Source organism: Phyllostomus discolor, chromosome 3, assembly GCF_004126475.2.
Source record: "Phyllostomus discolor isolate MPI-MPIP mPhyDis1 chromosome 3, mPhyDis1.pri.v3, whole genome shotgun sequence".
Classification (NCBI taxonomy): Eukaryota; Metazoa; Chordata; class Mammalia; order Chiroptera; family Phyllostomidae; genus Phyllostomus; species Phyllostomus discolor.
Genome location: NC_040905.2, coordinates 98,450,216 through 98,465,260, shown reverse-complemented (window position 1 = coordinate 98,465,260; position 15,045 = coordinate 98,450,216). Strand labels below are relative to the sequence as shown.

Genomic DNA, 15,045 nt, shown 5'->3' with positions numbered 1-15,045 from the left:
TACACAAATGTGTAGCAAATAAATAGGTACAATTTAATTCAAAGTAACAACTGGCAGTATTTTTTCTGAAACATTTTTTTATCAGTATGGAAAACCAAAAATGTATTTGTGTGTAACTAAAAACCATTCTTCAGTACATGGAATTTAATCTTTCACTCAGTCTGATAATTTCACTCCCAGTCCTGATGGAATAACAAGGGTTGGGCTTACTCTACTCCCTTAACAGCTAGAAAATCAGACAAAATACATGACATAATAGTTTTCATACATTGGCCAACAGGCAGTTGGGTGAGGAACACCTGAGAGAGGGTACAAACGTGATAAGTCCTGTGAGTGCCCCAGCTCACTGTAGGGAGAGGTTTTAAGCCGTGGCACAGGGAGACACAACTGGAACTCCCCGAATTTGGGAAATGAGTTTAGAGCACAGTGAGTCACATGCCACTGCGTTGTGGCATGACACGACGCAGAGAGGATGCGACTGCACTGAAAAACTCCAGATAGCTGCACATGCATGTGAGAGAACGGCCCAAGACTGGGTGAAGGATCAAGGAGTGAGCAGAACAACCCCCAGAGTACCCGTGGCTGGAAAAAAACTCATGTTCCCAACAGCCAGGAACAAAGCAGCAGCATGGGCAAATAGGTAGTGCATCCAAATGACTCAAAAAATAAAAGGGACATAGTCCCTGGCTCATTCAGTTTACAACTTACCACCACATTCAGACAACCTTTATTACTGTTTTTTTGTGTATCCTTTTGTGCTTTTATTTTCATTTATAAATGCATATATTCTTATTCTAGTTCCCCTATTTTACATAAAAGATAGAACACTACCCATACCCTACTTGTTTAACTTTGCAATACATTTAAGAACTCTTTCCTTATCAGTACATAAAAGCATACTTTTTTGTTTTAAAATTATACATTCTGTTTTGTGAATCAAGCCATACTTTAGTCACTTAATCACCATTTTGTGCAGTTGTAGTATTGTGTTAACAGGAGTAGCACTGCACATATTTTATTTTGTACATGTGCAGTGATGTGAGTAGAAAATTTCTGAGAAATGGAATTGTTTGGTTGTGGGGTGTTTTTTTAAAATTTTGATGATTATTGCCAGATTGCACCTCATTGCAGTTACATCATTTTACATTCGCACCCCTATAGTATGAGCACCCCCCCATATCCTCATCAACGTCAAACTTCAGGTTTTTGTCTATTTATTACTTTTTTAAAAGGCATCTCATAGTAGTATTAATTCGAATATTTGTTGACACAAGTAAGATTGAACATATTTCCTGCTTAAGATCCATGTTCATTTCTTGTATTCTTGACCAATTTTCATATTGAACTGTTAAGAATTTTTTCTTCTCAAGTTATAGGAGTCTTTTTGTGATATAATGTACAAACAGTTGTTTTTGGTTTGCTGTCTGACTTTTGAATGATGTGTTTGCACTATACATATTGAGGGGGGTTGTGTTTTGTTTCTTCCCTATTTTTTTCTCTTAATGTAGTTGAATTCTTTAAGGGCTTCCACATGTTGAATCATAATTAGGAAGCACTGATAAAAGATGGGCAAATGCTTGATTTTTGGAAAGATACCTAAAATGCAATTTTGTTCTTCCAATTACTTGATAGTACAGTTTGCAGGGTCAGGGGAGGGTGTTTTTGCTTTAATTTGAGTTTAAGTCAAGCAATTAAGTAACACAATTTAATAACCTAGTATGTAACAAATGAGATGTGGGGTCTTGAGTTTGCTACAGTTAATAGTATATTCTTGTAGGTAATCTACAATGTTTGTCTCACTTTGAATAAACCAGGCACTCTAATAGGAATAGTGCCTTTATATTAAAACTTTATTTCAACTTCATCGTTAAAGTGTACATCAGATACTGACTGAAGTTCCAAAAATAAGATTATAAGAAACTACTCTGAGAAACATGTAATGGGTTGATTTTAATACCTTTGAAAAATACTTTTTCTTCTTAATTGTCTTTCTTTTTGTGTTAAAAGGGAATCATGGGTTTATGAGGTACTTAGTTGACCTAATTACTTACACCAGGGATGTCAAACCCATTTTCACTGGGGGCCACATCAGTCTCATGGTTACCTTAAAAGGGCCAAATGTAATCTCAACTCCTTAACAGTTAAGGAGTAGTTACATTTATACAGTCCTAAAATTATTTCAGCTCTTTGAAGGCAACTGTGAGGCTAATATGACCCCCAGCAAAAATGAATTTGACACCCCAGCCTTAACAGGTATTGAATTAGGGAGCACAGTTCAAAGTTAGGAGGCTTAGAATGTGGTAAGAGACCAAGTGATAGTTCCTGCTTTTCTTATATCTCCCTTACCTCTGGGAAGGTCCCGTTGTCCTTTCAGTGTATTTATAGAAGGCAGGAGGAGTTGTGTGGCCAGCTGAGTTGCCGGTGCTTTCAGCTGAGTTGCTTTATGCACTTCCGCTGCCCTTGTGCTGTGTGCTCTGTCACTATCGGCATGCTGCTTTGAATGTCACTTTTTCCCTTGAGCAGTCTGACTTGAAAACTGAATGGTAGATAAATATTTGTTAATCTCCACATAAATAAATTAGCCTATGCCTTTTGGGCAAGTAAAATGGATTTGAAAATTCTGTTTAACATTTTAAAAGTCATGGAACATTTTTGTGCTTCTGCTGATTATTTTACTTGATTAGTTTTATAAACTCATTCAGACCTTTGAGGAAGTTGTTCAAGATAGTGGTGTCATTTTAGTGTTAATAATTACATGGATCAAAGAATGATGTGTTTTGTCTAAGAAAATCCAAATAGAGCAACTTAAATTTGAATAGGGATGTCTTTTAGGGCATGTAGTTTTATCTATTTGTATTCCTACTCATAAACAAGATTTAGCTTACTTATAGGAAAGTTGCCCAAATATTGAAGCATAAAATAATTTAAACTCAAACTTAACTTTGATTAAATATCATTTAAATAATCTTAAATTAGATACTTAAAGTAATTTTATGCATGGCTCTTCTGTGTAATGAAACTTATTTTTAATTTTCCCAGCAGAAATTCAGGAAGCAAAAGCTCCCAGTCCTTCCATAAACCGGCAAACCAGCATTGAAACGGATAGAGTGTCTAAAGAGTTCATAGAATTTCTCAAGACCTTCCACAAGACAGGCCAAGAAATCTATAAGCAGACCAAGCTGTTTTTGGAAGCAATGCATTACAAAAGGGTAGGTTGAGAATAACCACTTAGAAACAGAGTTTTGGTTTTAGGAAGGGTCTTAAGAGATAATCTAGTGCAACTTTGTCACTTGACACCTGAGAAAATCAAGACCCAGACGTGTTAAGTTACCTAAGAAATATACCCCTGAACCAAGTTAAAACCTGATTCCCCAGCTAGTGCTTTTCCACTGCAACTCAGCGGTGTTTGGATCATCATTGCGTGGAAAGTGTGACGCCCAAGCCACTTCTCTGGCACACTTGAGTGCTAAGCCTTCCTACCTCGTCGGCTTGTAAACATTATGAACTACCACAGTTAGTAGATCTTGGACTCTGAAGTAACAATTGTTCGATTTGTAGCAATCATTTCAGGGTATTTTTGTTTATATTTTGTTTTGCATTTGATTTTTAATTTTCCTCTCCTTGCTGAGGTAGAGAAGGGAAAGCTAGAATTTATTGAAAGGGACCACAGTGATTATCTGGTTTTAGTCCTCTTGTTTTAAACGGGGAAGTCAAGAGCCAGAGAGGATAAGTTGTTTGTCCAAGGTTACACAGCTAGATTTTGCCAGTGTCAGAACTAGAACTTGTGTTTTCCACATGGTATCTTTAACCTCTAATTTCTAAGTGATGATTTTAGTTACAGTAATTCATAAGACTACTTGTGATGGGATTCATTTTGTAAATAGTGATTAGTTCATTTGTGATATACCTCACCCATTAAACTTAGAATTAGCTCTGTCAAAGTATTTTTTAAATAGTGAATTCAATTAGTGAAGGAGAAAATAAGCTCATTTTCTTGGTTTTTGGTGTGCAATTACACTGACGATAAATAAGCAGCCTCTTTTTTCCCCTTAAAGTGTTTGTAAGCAAATAGTGATATTTAGAGTTAAATAAAGCCAGCAAGCTATCACTGACATTTTGAGTTAGAAGCAATGATAGACTTCTTTAATATGAAAAAATTCAGGTTTCATACGATACGCAACTTTCAATTTTTAGCAAAAGTAAAAACTAAGTTTTGTAGTTATTTACTCTTCATCCCTATGAACTGTTTGCAGGATATCTATTCTATATCTATTCTATATTGGCATATATACTATATAGTGCATGTAGGAATTCACTGTATAATACTATATTTTTAAAAACTCAGCTCAGATTTGTTCATTTTTCTTTTGCTCAGAAGTGTAATGTGCCCTTGTTCTATAATACGTTGGTTGACTTTTGAATCAATATACTAAAGTAAAGAAGTAATTAACTGACACAGATATTGTCATACTTAATTGTTTTTAAGGCATCACTAATTGATATCAGAAACCTGGATATGGCCTCAGAGTCTTCCTTGTTTAAGAACCATTGTACACCTATTTTCCATTTCTACATCAGCACTACATGTTTTATGGTTAAATGGTCAAGCCCTATGCATGTGCACTCAGCATCTAGCATGATGCCTAGCACATACCTGATACTTGAACAGATGTTTGTGAAACTTAATGTCTCTGGGGGAGCCCTTCTTGTCTTTAGCTCCAAGTTAATGGTGTTTCAAATACATAAAACAGCTATTACACCTGAATGAAGCAACCTTACCTAACTAGCTTCAAATCATTCAATTATATACATTTCTTGAGAGAATGTGATCAAGTACAGATTGGGATAGTTCCTGTGAGGTAAGGAAATGTGTTACAGTGCAAGTTGCTCTCTGTACTCAATTCATCAAAACTGTTTAAAAATCTAAAGTTAATATATTCTCGCCAACTAAACTTTCTAGGTATCTTATTCTTATGAACTACTCTATGAAAATTCATTCTTTTCTGTTTGAAATCGCCTTGTTGACATTTGCCATTAACTGATAATTCTTCCTACTGCACATACAGTAGTATTCTTCCCTAATTTGGGAGTTTGAGAACATGAGCCACTCTTGCCTACGTCTTTTTCCACTTCATTCTTGTTTTCTCCAGTCCTGGTGTATGCCAGGGATGAGCAACCTTTTCTGCATATAGGTCAAGTCTAGAAAATGAAATACATGTTTTCAGGATTCTGTTAAAAATTTTTCAGCCATTTTATCTTTATCAAGAAGCACTTTACCTACACTTAGACTTTAAAAATTTTTTTCTCATCCCAAAAGAGAAATTTGGCTAAAATTTCATTCACACAACACTGCATTATTGCAATATGATGCTTTACTATTCAACAGATATTGTTTACTAAGACTCTTCTGAAACTGATGTATTTTCCTTTTTTTTTTCTTTTTGCTTAATCCTATTAGATACTTAATATTAAGATATATGTTGTCTTTTAGTCCCTTTTCATATTTTTAATGTAAAATATATTTCTGTTGCAAATGAGGCAGCTACATTATTAATGCAAAACCCATTCATACTGAACATACAGCTGTTTTCAGCTGTTTTCTTTTTTTAGAAGTCACCATAGTAAGAATTTATATTTCACTGTAGAAATGGCCAGGGGTTTGGGGAGGGGCTATGAAGAAGCTAAGAATTTACAAGGTTTAGTTTTTTAAACTTATCATTACGAAATGACTATCAGAATCTCACTGTAAGAACCAAACTTCAATTAGACCTAAGTATAGCTGCAGATCCAGAGGTGTATATGGTTACCATGAAAAGAAGGATGTATAAATTTCTTTCGTCATTTAGACCAAGCCTTATATGCCCAGGGTAATTTTATTTTTTAAAGTATATTGTGTTGATTACACTATTGCAGTGGTCCCAATTTTTTTCTTTATTCCCCTCCTCTCTGTACCACCCCACCCTCCAACATTCCCCCCACTTCCTTAGTTCATGTCCATGGGTTGTACATACAAGTTCTTTGACTTCTCCATTTCCTATACTATTCGTAACCTCCCCCTGTCTATTTTGTACCTGTCAATTATACTTTTTATTCCTTGTACCTTTTCCCCCATTCTCCTCCCTCCCTCCCCGCTGATAACCCTCCATGTGATCTCCTTTTCCATGATTCTGTTCCTGTTCTGTTTGCTTAGTTGTTTGGGGTTTTTTTTAGGTTCATTTGTTGATACTTGTGAATTTGTTGTCATTTTAATGTTCATAGTTTTTTATCATTTTCTATTTCTTAGATAAGTCCCTTTAACATTTCCTATAATAAGGGCTTGGTGATGATGAACTCCTTTAACTTGACCTTATCTGCCCTTTCATTCTAAATGATAGCTTTGCTGGATAGAGTCATCTTGGATGTAGGTCCTTGCCTTTCATGGCTTCAAATACTTCTTTCCAGCCCCTTCTTGCCTGGAAGGTTTCTTTTGAGAAATAGTCTGATAGTTTTATGGGAATGCCTTTGTAGGTAACTGTCTCCTTTTCTCTTACTGCTTTTAAGATTCTCTCCTTATGTTTAATCTTGGCTACTGTAATTATGATATGCCTTGGTGTGTGTTCCCTTGGGTCCAACTTCTTTGGGACTCTGTGAGCTTCCTATATTTCCTAGAAGTCTATTTCCTTCACCAGATTGGGGAAGTTCTCCATTATGTTTTTCAAATAAGTTTTTGATTTCTTGCTCCTCCTCTTCTCCTTCTGGCACCCCTATGATGATTCAGATGTTGGAATGTTTAAAGTTGTCCTGGAGGTTCCTAAGCCTCCCCTCATTTTTTTGAATTCTTGTTTCTTCATTCTGTTCTGGTTGAATGTTTGTTTCTTTCTTTTGTTTCAAATCATTAATTTGAGTCCCAGTTTTCTTCCCTTCACTGTTGGTTCCCTGTATATTTTTCTGTATTTCACTTTGCATAACCTTCACTTTTTTCTCTGTTTTGTGAACCATACTCAACCATTTCTGTGAGCATCCAGATTATCAGTGTTTTGAACTCTGCTATCTCTTCGTTGCTTATGTTGGCAGTCTCTTCATTGCTTAGTTCTGTTTTTAGAGCTCAAAGGATCTGATCTTTCATTTGGACCATATTTTTTTGTCTCAAGGCTTGTGATGGTGTTAGAGGCGGAGCTTTAGGTATTTGCCAGGGCAGGGCAACCCATGTTGCTGCGTTGTGGTGCTATATGAGGGGAGGGGTCTGAGAGGGAACAGTGTCACTTGCTTAGCCCTTTGTAGGCTTTCAGTCACTTCCTCTGCTACCCACGAGCAAATTGGACCCTTCTGGTGCTGATTCCTGGGTGGGTGGGTTTATGTATGTTCTAGGACCCTGTGGGTCTATCCAGTGCACTCTCCTGTGAGTCTGGGAGTATCTCCTGCCACTACACCCTCCGCAGTTTTTTACCAGACATTTTGAGGCTTTATTTCCCCATGCTGGAACCCTGGGTTGTGCAGTCTGTCTGGCTCCCTAGTTGTTCCTCCCAGTTTATGTGCATGGGAATGTGGGACAGCCCAGTCCTCCAGCCACTGCCTTGCCACACGTCCTCTCCACCCCTGCTGCCCATCTCCACCCCTCCTACCAGTCCGAATGAATGTTTCTTCTTTAACTCCTTGGTTGTTGGACTTCCATACAGTTCAGTTTTCTGGCGGTTCTGGTCATTTTTTTGTTTTTAAATTTGTGGTTGCCCTTCTTTTGGTTGTGTGAGGAGACAGAGTGTATCCACCTACACCTGCATCTTGGCTGGAACTCCCCAATTTTAAAATTAGAAGCAGCATGGATGAGAAGTGAGGCCAAAGACAATGGGAAAACACCTAAGCTGCTGGAATCTGTGCATCATAAGAAACAAAAATAGATAAAAGAGTGAGTTGATAACTATATTGAAAGTTAGGAATGAACAAAATAATTAAAAATACATTGATGTCTGAAAGCAAACTTAAAACATTAATGAGGGGCAGCTGGAATGGCAAACTTAAAACATTAATGAGGGTGGCTTGGTGGTGAAGCTGGCAAGACGCAGTCTCCCAGGTTTGGCCTTTTCTCTCAGGCCCTCTCCTGTTGTGCACAGATACAAAACAGAACAACAGTGGCCACAGTCAAGGGGATATGGGTCAAAATGGCACCAGAGAGAAATACTCCCTCTATAGAGGAGTTATTCATGGAACAGAAAGTCAAGTTAGAAGAACAGCTAAAAGAGCCTGTGGAAAAATGTAAACAAGCTTTGACAGATACTGGGAACTTAAAGAGAAGCCAAAAATGGTGGAGGTGGCAGATTGCATGTTATTTAGGGCTTCTGCAAGGACATGTTAGAGGTTGTAGACATTTTGGAGAAGGCAACACAATGTATTCCAAAAGTAGAAATTAAGGGCAATATGCACCTGAAACACCTCATGATGACTGAAGGCCACATTCAGAAGGTAGTCATAAAGCAGGACTTACTCAAGTTGAACAATTCATGATTCAAACTGAACCAGGTTTGACCCTTACATGCCTAAGGCCTTGTTCTCCACACTGGTTGAGAGCAAAGTGCTGGGCACAGTAATCTAGTTAACAGTCTGCGTGGGCACACTCTAAGACCCACCCTGGGGCATATGGTGGAAGAAACCTAGCTGCCTCCTGAAGAGTTGTTTGGTTTTTTTTAACTAGCTGCTGTAACTCTTGAAAGTCTTTTTTACTTTGCTTACCTGTGAATGCTTTTGACCTTTTCTCAAACGTTGTGGGGAAACTCAAGTAACCAGTGGCTAAACACACATTTACACAATTGCATTCATGAACTGTGATTCGGGATCCTGTTCATTGATTTTCAAGACTACAATCTTAATAGCTTAACATACTCACCGAAGAGTCTAGTAGGATACTACTTAACCTCAGTATCATGAATAACACTGTATCTGCTTAAACTCTGGTGACATTAAAGTATTTTAAATTAATGCAGTGTCTTTGGGAATTCTGATCTTTGGCTACATGACAAAAGACTAGAATTCCCACATTATTTCTGCATCTCACTGCACTATAGCTTATGAGTTACTAGAATTCTTAGCCCATAACATATTTCATTCAATGAAAGAAAAGTAAGAATTTAAACATTATTTTGCTAAAAAAATTTTTTTACAGTGACCTTTATGAAGAACATAGGTAAATTCATTTGTAATTAGTAACTATCCAGATGCTAAAAATGATCAACTACTGGATTTTCCTTAAAGATAGAAAAGGAACATATGTACCTTATTCTTACCACCTATATTTTGCCAGTAATTGAATTTGACAGTCATTTACTTTTGTCCTGTTTTGCCTGTCTAAATGTAAAAGTATTTTAATATATATTAGCAAGCTGTTAATGAACCCAGAGTATATTCCCTTGTGACGGATACTGGCCAGCAGTATCCATTGCTGCTGCAGATGCTCAAGTTACTAGAGAAATACACACAGACTACAGAGTCCTGTGGAGGAATAGGAATGGCATGGCTACTCTCTCTAGTGGAGAGTGCCCGAGACGCCGCCTGAGTAGGCTTTTTATTAGGCAGTATTGGGTAGGGGTACAGATACAGTTTGTGGGTTATAGTCTGGCAGGGAAGATCAAACGAGTAGGTATCTTTCAAAGAATTGACAGAGCTCACGCTGAGTTTGGGGTTTTATCACTTAAAAAGCTACAGGGCTAGTTTTGTTTCCTGCCCTTGCCTTCATATTTCAAGAGCATCCTCAGCAAGCAGGTCTCACAGTAACTTGCATATCCTATGCCTCAGGTCTAACTACCCTGGGGGTCCATAGACTCTGGTCTGGACTGCACTGCATTTGTTATTTCTGCAGGTCTGGGTAGGGCAGAGGAGACAAAGGCAGCCAGGAGACTTGGATTTCTCACAGCCAGAAGAAGGACTCAGGCTTTGTCAAAGCCACGGTTGATTATCCCCTCATTTCCACAGCCCCCCAAGTCCTTCCCTGGGGCCTCCATGTGATCATGCCTGTCTTAGATGATCCCCCCCCTTGGGGAATCTTACCCGTCATTGGTTAACTGTTCAAGCACTGGGGGCCAGGCAAGGAGCAGAAGCAGTGCTTCTGCCAGGGAGATAAGCTTGTCTCCTTAGTGGCTCCTGGTCCGGAGGTCTCTCACTCAGCCTTAGCCACGGGGGATCACAGCTTCCTGAGACCAGGCAGGGCGAACTCCAACATTCTCTGGTAAGATAGGCTATCTTTAAATATGAGGACTGCATACTTGATACACTTTAAATGTTAATGTTTGGTTTTGAAATTTTATTTAAGAGGATTAAAGCCCAAATATTGCAGCGGAAACCAGCAATACAGAAAGTGTGGACATGAAAGCTAAAATCTAAATCCTATTAAAACAGTCAACTGTAGTGCAACAGAAACTTAATGAATTCAGGACATGGTCACGGAGATCCAGTTCCGGTCAGTAGGAGTTCCAGATGAAATACACAGAAAACATAATTACGGAAATAGTCAAATAAAGGTTTTATTAACTGGAAGTGGGAAAAAAAGACTTCAGCCAGATGATTTAAAAAGTATAGAGAGAACCTCTCAGTATTAATATTCAAAGGAATATGCCCACTGTCAAACCTTTTAAACTACAAAGAAAAAAATTAAGAAAAAAAGTAAAATGGTTTTATACAGGCTTTATAGAAAGGATAATCCCAGGCAATGGTTAGAGAATACTTAAAGAAAAGGGTTGCTTTACACTGTTACACTGTGTTTTTCTTATAAAGCTATGCCCTCCAAAATTTGGGATTTTGTAGAGCCTAAAATAATTAACCAGCACAAATCTGCTGTCATTTAGCCCTTTGGGCAGAACTGTGAAGGATCTGAGATTTACCCTACTTGTGAGTTAACAAATCAGCCTGCCATGGTTTCATGGATTCTGGCAGAAGACACAGGTCTCCTGAGTCAGGAAGAAGGGTGAGTTCATAACAACAGTAGGGGTAGCCAGAGTGTATCAGCATTTGCACCAATTTCCTGAGTGTCATTTCCCACAGGGCAATGCCTGTGAATGCAGTGAGTTACATTACAGAAAAGGATCTTTTATAGTGGGCATAAGCTTGCCTGACCTTTGCCCCAAAGGGAAGCATTGTACTGGGCAGTAAACAGTTTACCGTTTTTCACTTGAGGGAAGTGAGGGAGGCGCTCTCCTTGTGTTTCAAGGCTGTTAGTTCTACAGCTGTTCTTGAATAGAGTACTGAAGAAAGGCAGTCAGTGCCTCTCGTCACAAGATGTGTGGAAGTATAAGAGATCTATGTAGAATTGTCTTCAACATCTTTCTAGTATTATAAAGGGAAGAGCTATACTAGCCACATTCATTCCTTCTTCCACTCAGTTAGCATTTAGCCCTAGCTCGCCCTGTGCATGGCTCTGTTACAGGCACTGGGGATGCCGTGGAGAGCAGGGCCCTCAGGGGGCCTACACGTTGGTGGAGGAGATGGACGATAAACTGATTTATAATATAGCACAGTGGTAAGTCCTAGGAGGAATCTAAAGCAGGATAAAAGGACAGAGTAGAAGGGGAGTTATTTTACATTCTAAAATAAACACTAATGAAGTGTGAATCTGCATACAAATAGAAATATTAAAAGGAATTTTCTGAACTATAAAATTATAGTGATTGTGTGGCACCAGTGAAACAGACCACAGTCTTTCTAGTTAAAAGTGAGCACTAGTGATAGTCATAAGAATGAAATGAATGTAGTTTGTTCTAAATTAAGTGTTACAATTTGCTGCAAATGAAGGGTAGGCACCTAAGTAGATAAAAAGAATAACAAGTTGTAGAAAGTATATAAATAAAGGAATAACAAGTAAAATTACAGCATAGTAAAGGCAAGTTAAAATACTATAATTAAAATGTTAAGCCCCCCATATAAAAATACAATTAAATTAATAGGTTTAATATTTTTTAAAATTTTGTTTCATAAACACCATAATGGTAGTCTATCTTTTGTTTATTTCAAACCTAATTTGCTTATTGGGAGGACTTGAACTTTATAAAGTGATTTAAAATAAGAATCAGAGAACAGAAGAATCATTTGATGTTAGAATTTATAAACATGTGCTTATGGACATATTCTTCATGAAGCTACTGCTATGACTGTCCACTTTGAAATCCAGGCATAATATTAAAACTAGTTATCTGAGGAAATGTTTTCAGTGGGCCTAAAATTGTTTTGTCAGTACATACGAGTATATTTGTCTGGAGATCAAGTTTTGTACAAAGGTGAAGCTTAAAGAATTTACAATATAAATCTTTTTGATCAATTCATATTAGTGCTATATAAGAAACAAAAGATTGAGGTCTCATTGGGAATTGACAACACTAACTGGAAAGCCATGTATTTGACCTACTGAGCACGCTCACAAAGAGACCCACCGTTCCCTTCCCATAGAGGCAGCAGCAGGGGTGTATAGGTCAGGACTTTCCTCATAGATTAGCTGTGGGTCTACTTGGGTTCACACCCCAGAGCATGGAGGAAACGGCCTTTCTCATGAGTGCCACTGTCATGTTGTACAGGAACTGGCATGAAACAAAAATACGTACTACTGCTACCACCATCCTTGTTTCAAGATGATCGTTGGTGATTGATGGAATAAGAAAAAGAAGTGAGAGATTCCCTGCATGCCCCATGACACTTTATCCTTTTGGCTTATGTTTGTCATGGAAGAAGATAATCATTTATTTTCATTGTCTTCTCATTTAAGCTGAATGCTTTCTGAGCATTTTATTAATCTTCTATATTGTTGCTTATACAGTGTCTGACAATTCTATAATTTTAGAATAGATGGAACTAAATTTTCAGTAAATTCAGGAAAAATAATCTTATTAGGAAAATTTAAGGGAAAGCAATACTAACAGAGGTAAAAATTTAGCAACATGCCAACATAGCAAGGTAAAGTCCATAAAATTCAGTTACAGTATGATGTGCCAGTGATAAAAAGCCTAGCACAGTCTTAAAAAATAGCAATTTTAAAGACAATAGCAATAAATAAGATTACATTTTAATAACTTTATTATAGAAAGTTAGAGTTATTTCAGTAAAAGACTAAGGATTGTATCTGGGATCTAGCTGAGAAAAATAAGTTTACAAATACTCTGCAGGTTAATAATATGAACACTTAAAATATTTAAATTACAATGTTGTTTATTCTAGAAAACAAGGGAGCAAATATACCGTATAATTTTTGTGGGGCAGAGAATGCAAGGATTTGGGAGAGAAGGTTTTGAAATTTAGCAAACTTCAAAGTCTATTTTGAAATGAAGTAATCACAACGTTATGTGATTTATTTTACAAAGTTTTTAAATAAGAAATAGGCAAAGCCAGGTTTTTTCAGAACCAATACGCAGAACAAATGGAAAAAGTACAGTATTTAACCTTAACAAGTTTGAGCCTTCACAGCTATATGGCATTTCAATGTTAAAAACTATGTATTATATAGATTCCAGAAATAGATTTAGTTCCTCAGGAGCAAATTATGCGACAATGGGAAAGCAGAGGAGAGCAGGATTGTGTTTTATTAATTGCTGCTAAAAGGACAGGAAACTTGTATACAGATTATTTAAGGTCTTGTGTTTCATATTATGCACCTTACATGCCAGCCAAATAAAAGAGCTAAACATGAAAAAACTTAGAAGAAAGTAGATTAGAATATTTATTTCACCTGTGCACCTGTGACAAGGAGCTGAAATTGAACCATTGAAGAATTGTTCTTAAAAAAAATTTGTTCTTTCTTACCAAGTGAAGTGTTGAATGCTATTAATTTTTAAACATCTGTGCAATGAAAAAGTCGGGTAAAGTGGAAGGAAATGGTGGGAAGTTGTGGTAAATATAAATAAAAGCTTAACATTACAAAATTTCTTAAGGTTAGTGCCTAGTCCTTACCAGACAAAGCATCAATTCTTTTTTTTTTTTTTTGGATAAGCTAATTTTATTAGGTTTTCAGGCATTCCTTTTTGTACTTTATTGCTTATAGATTATTAACCTAGAAAAGTGATACCCAAAATACTTTTCTTAAAAGTTCTTATCATTATAAAAAGTGTTTATTAAAATTATGTTCCTTAAATACTCCACCTTCATATAACAGAAGTAAACTTGTTACATGTATTTTAGTTTTCTACATCAACCAGTGGCTCTTACATAAATAGCTGGGAAAGTAACGAGAGCTGTTGTCAAAGGTGGTCACAGAGTGCTATAAGTGCCGTGAGCCCTACACGGTTTTTTCAGACTGAGGGAATGAGAGACAGCTTCTTAGAGGAGATAAGAGATGAACTGAGCCTAAATGGTGGTAATTATTGACTTTTTGGACAGCTTTTGAAGACAGCGTCCATCTATGGACCACTGTTGGAGGTTCGAGGCAATCGAATTTAGGGGTGGATGATCAGCTGGACTGTAGTGTGTAAAAGATGGGTTGAAAGTCAGAGAGATCAAAGGTGGGGAGAGCAGCTAAATAGGTGAGAGGCCATGAAGGCCCAAACTAGGAGAGAATGTAAGGGGGAGACATTGTAAAGGCAGATAAGGCGAGGTTTGTCACTGCCTCTGATACCAGGACATCCTTTCTGAATGAGGCCAGAGTGTAGGGTCTTATGCTTTACCAGGGCTTTATTAGCCCTTGGTATATGAGGTCTGTCCTGAAACAGTCCAGCCACTGTTAATATAATGAGAACAGTTTACAAGACATCAGCATAACCTGGTAGCCAAGGAGAGTGGACTGGAATGTGAATGTGTGAACAATGATGACTTCACTGCACTGGTCAGTGGGTGTGGTAGACGCTGTTGAGTGAGTATGTGTACTGTGTGGCTGTCTCATTCAAAATGACTGAGTGAGTAGAGCAATGAATCTGCATCAGATTTTGTGTTAAGCTTGAACATTTCTCCATGGAAACTATTCCAGTGATTCATAAGGCCACAGCCTTGGACAACTGGTGACTGGCAGCTTCATCACGACAACACTCCTGCTCCTGCATCATGTCTCATGCAGAGTCTTTTGGCAAAACATCAAATCAGCCAGGTGACTCAGGCCTGCTACAGCCCAAA

The 15,045-nt window shown here is 37.5% G+C and overlaps 1 protein-coding gene across 7 annotated transcripts in view; it reads left to right on the top strand.

Moving 5' to 3' along the window:
- Positions 1 to 15,045, top strand: part of LOC114491624 (BTB/POZ domain-containing protein KCTD7) — a 94,306-nt gene that overhangs the window by 56,186 nt on the left and 23,075 nt on the right. For 5 of the 7 annotated variants that reach the window (XM_028505721.2, XM_036020856.1, XM_036020855.1 and 2 more), the window contains one exon: positions 3,040 to 3,209. In XM_028505721.2, coding sequence (XP_028361522.1) covers positions 3,040 to 3,209 — 170 coding nt within the window. The remainder of the gene's footprint in view (positions 1 to 3,039; positions 3,210 to 15,045) is intronic. The other 2 variants (XM_036020854.1, XM_028505741.2) reach the window with 1 other exon arrangement.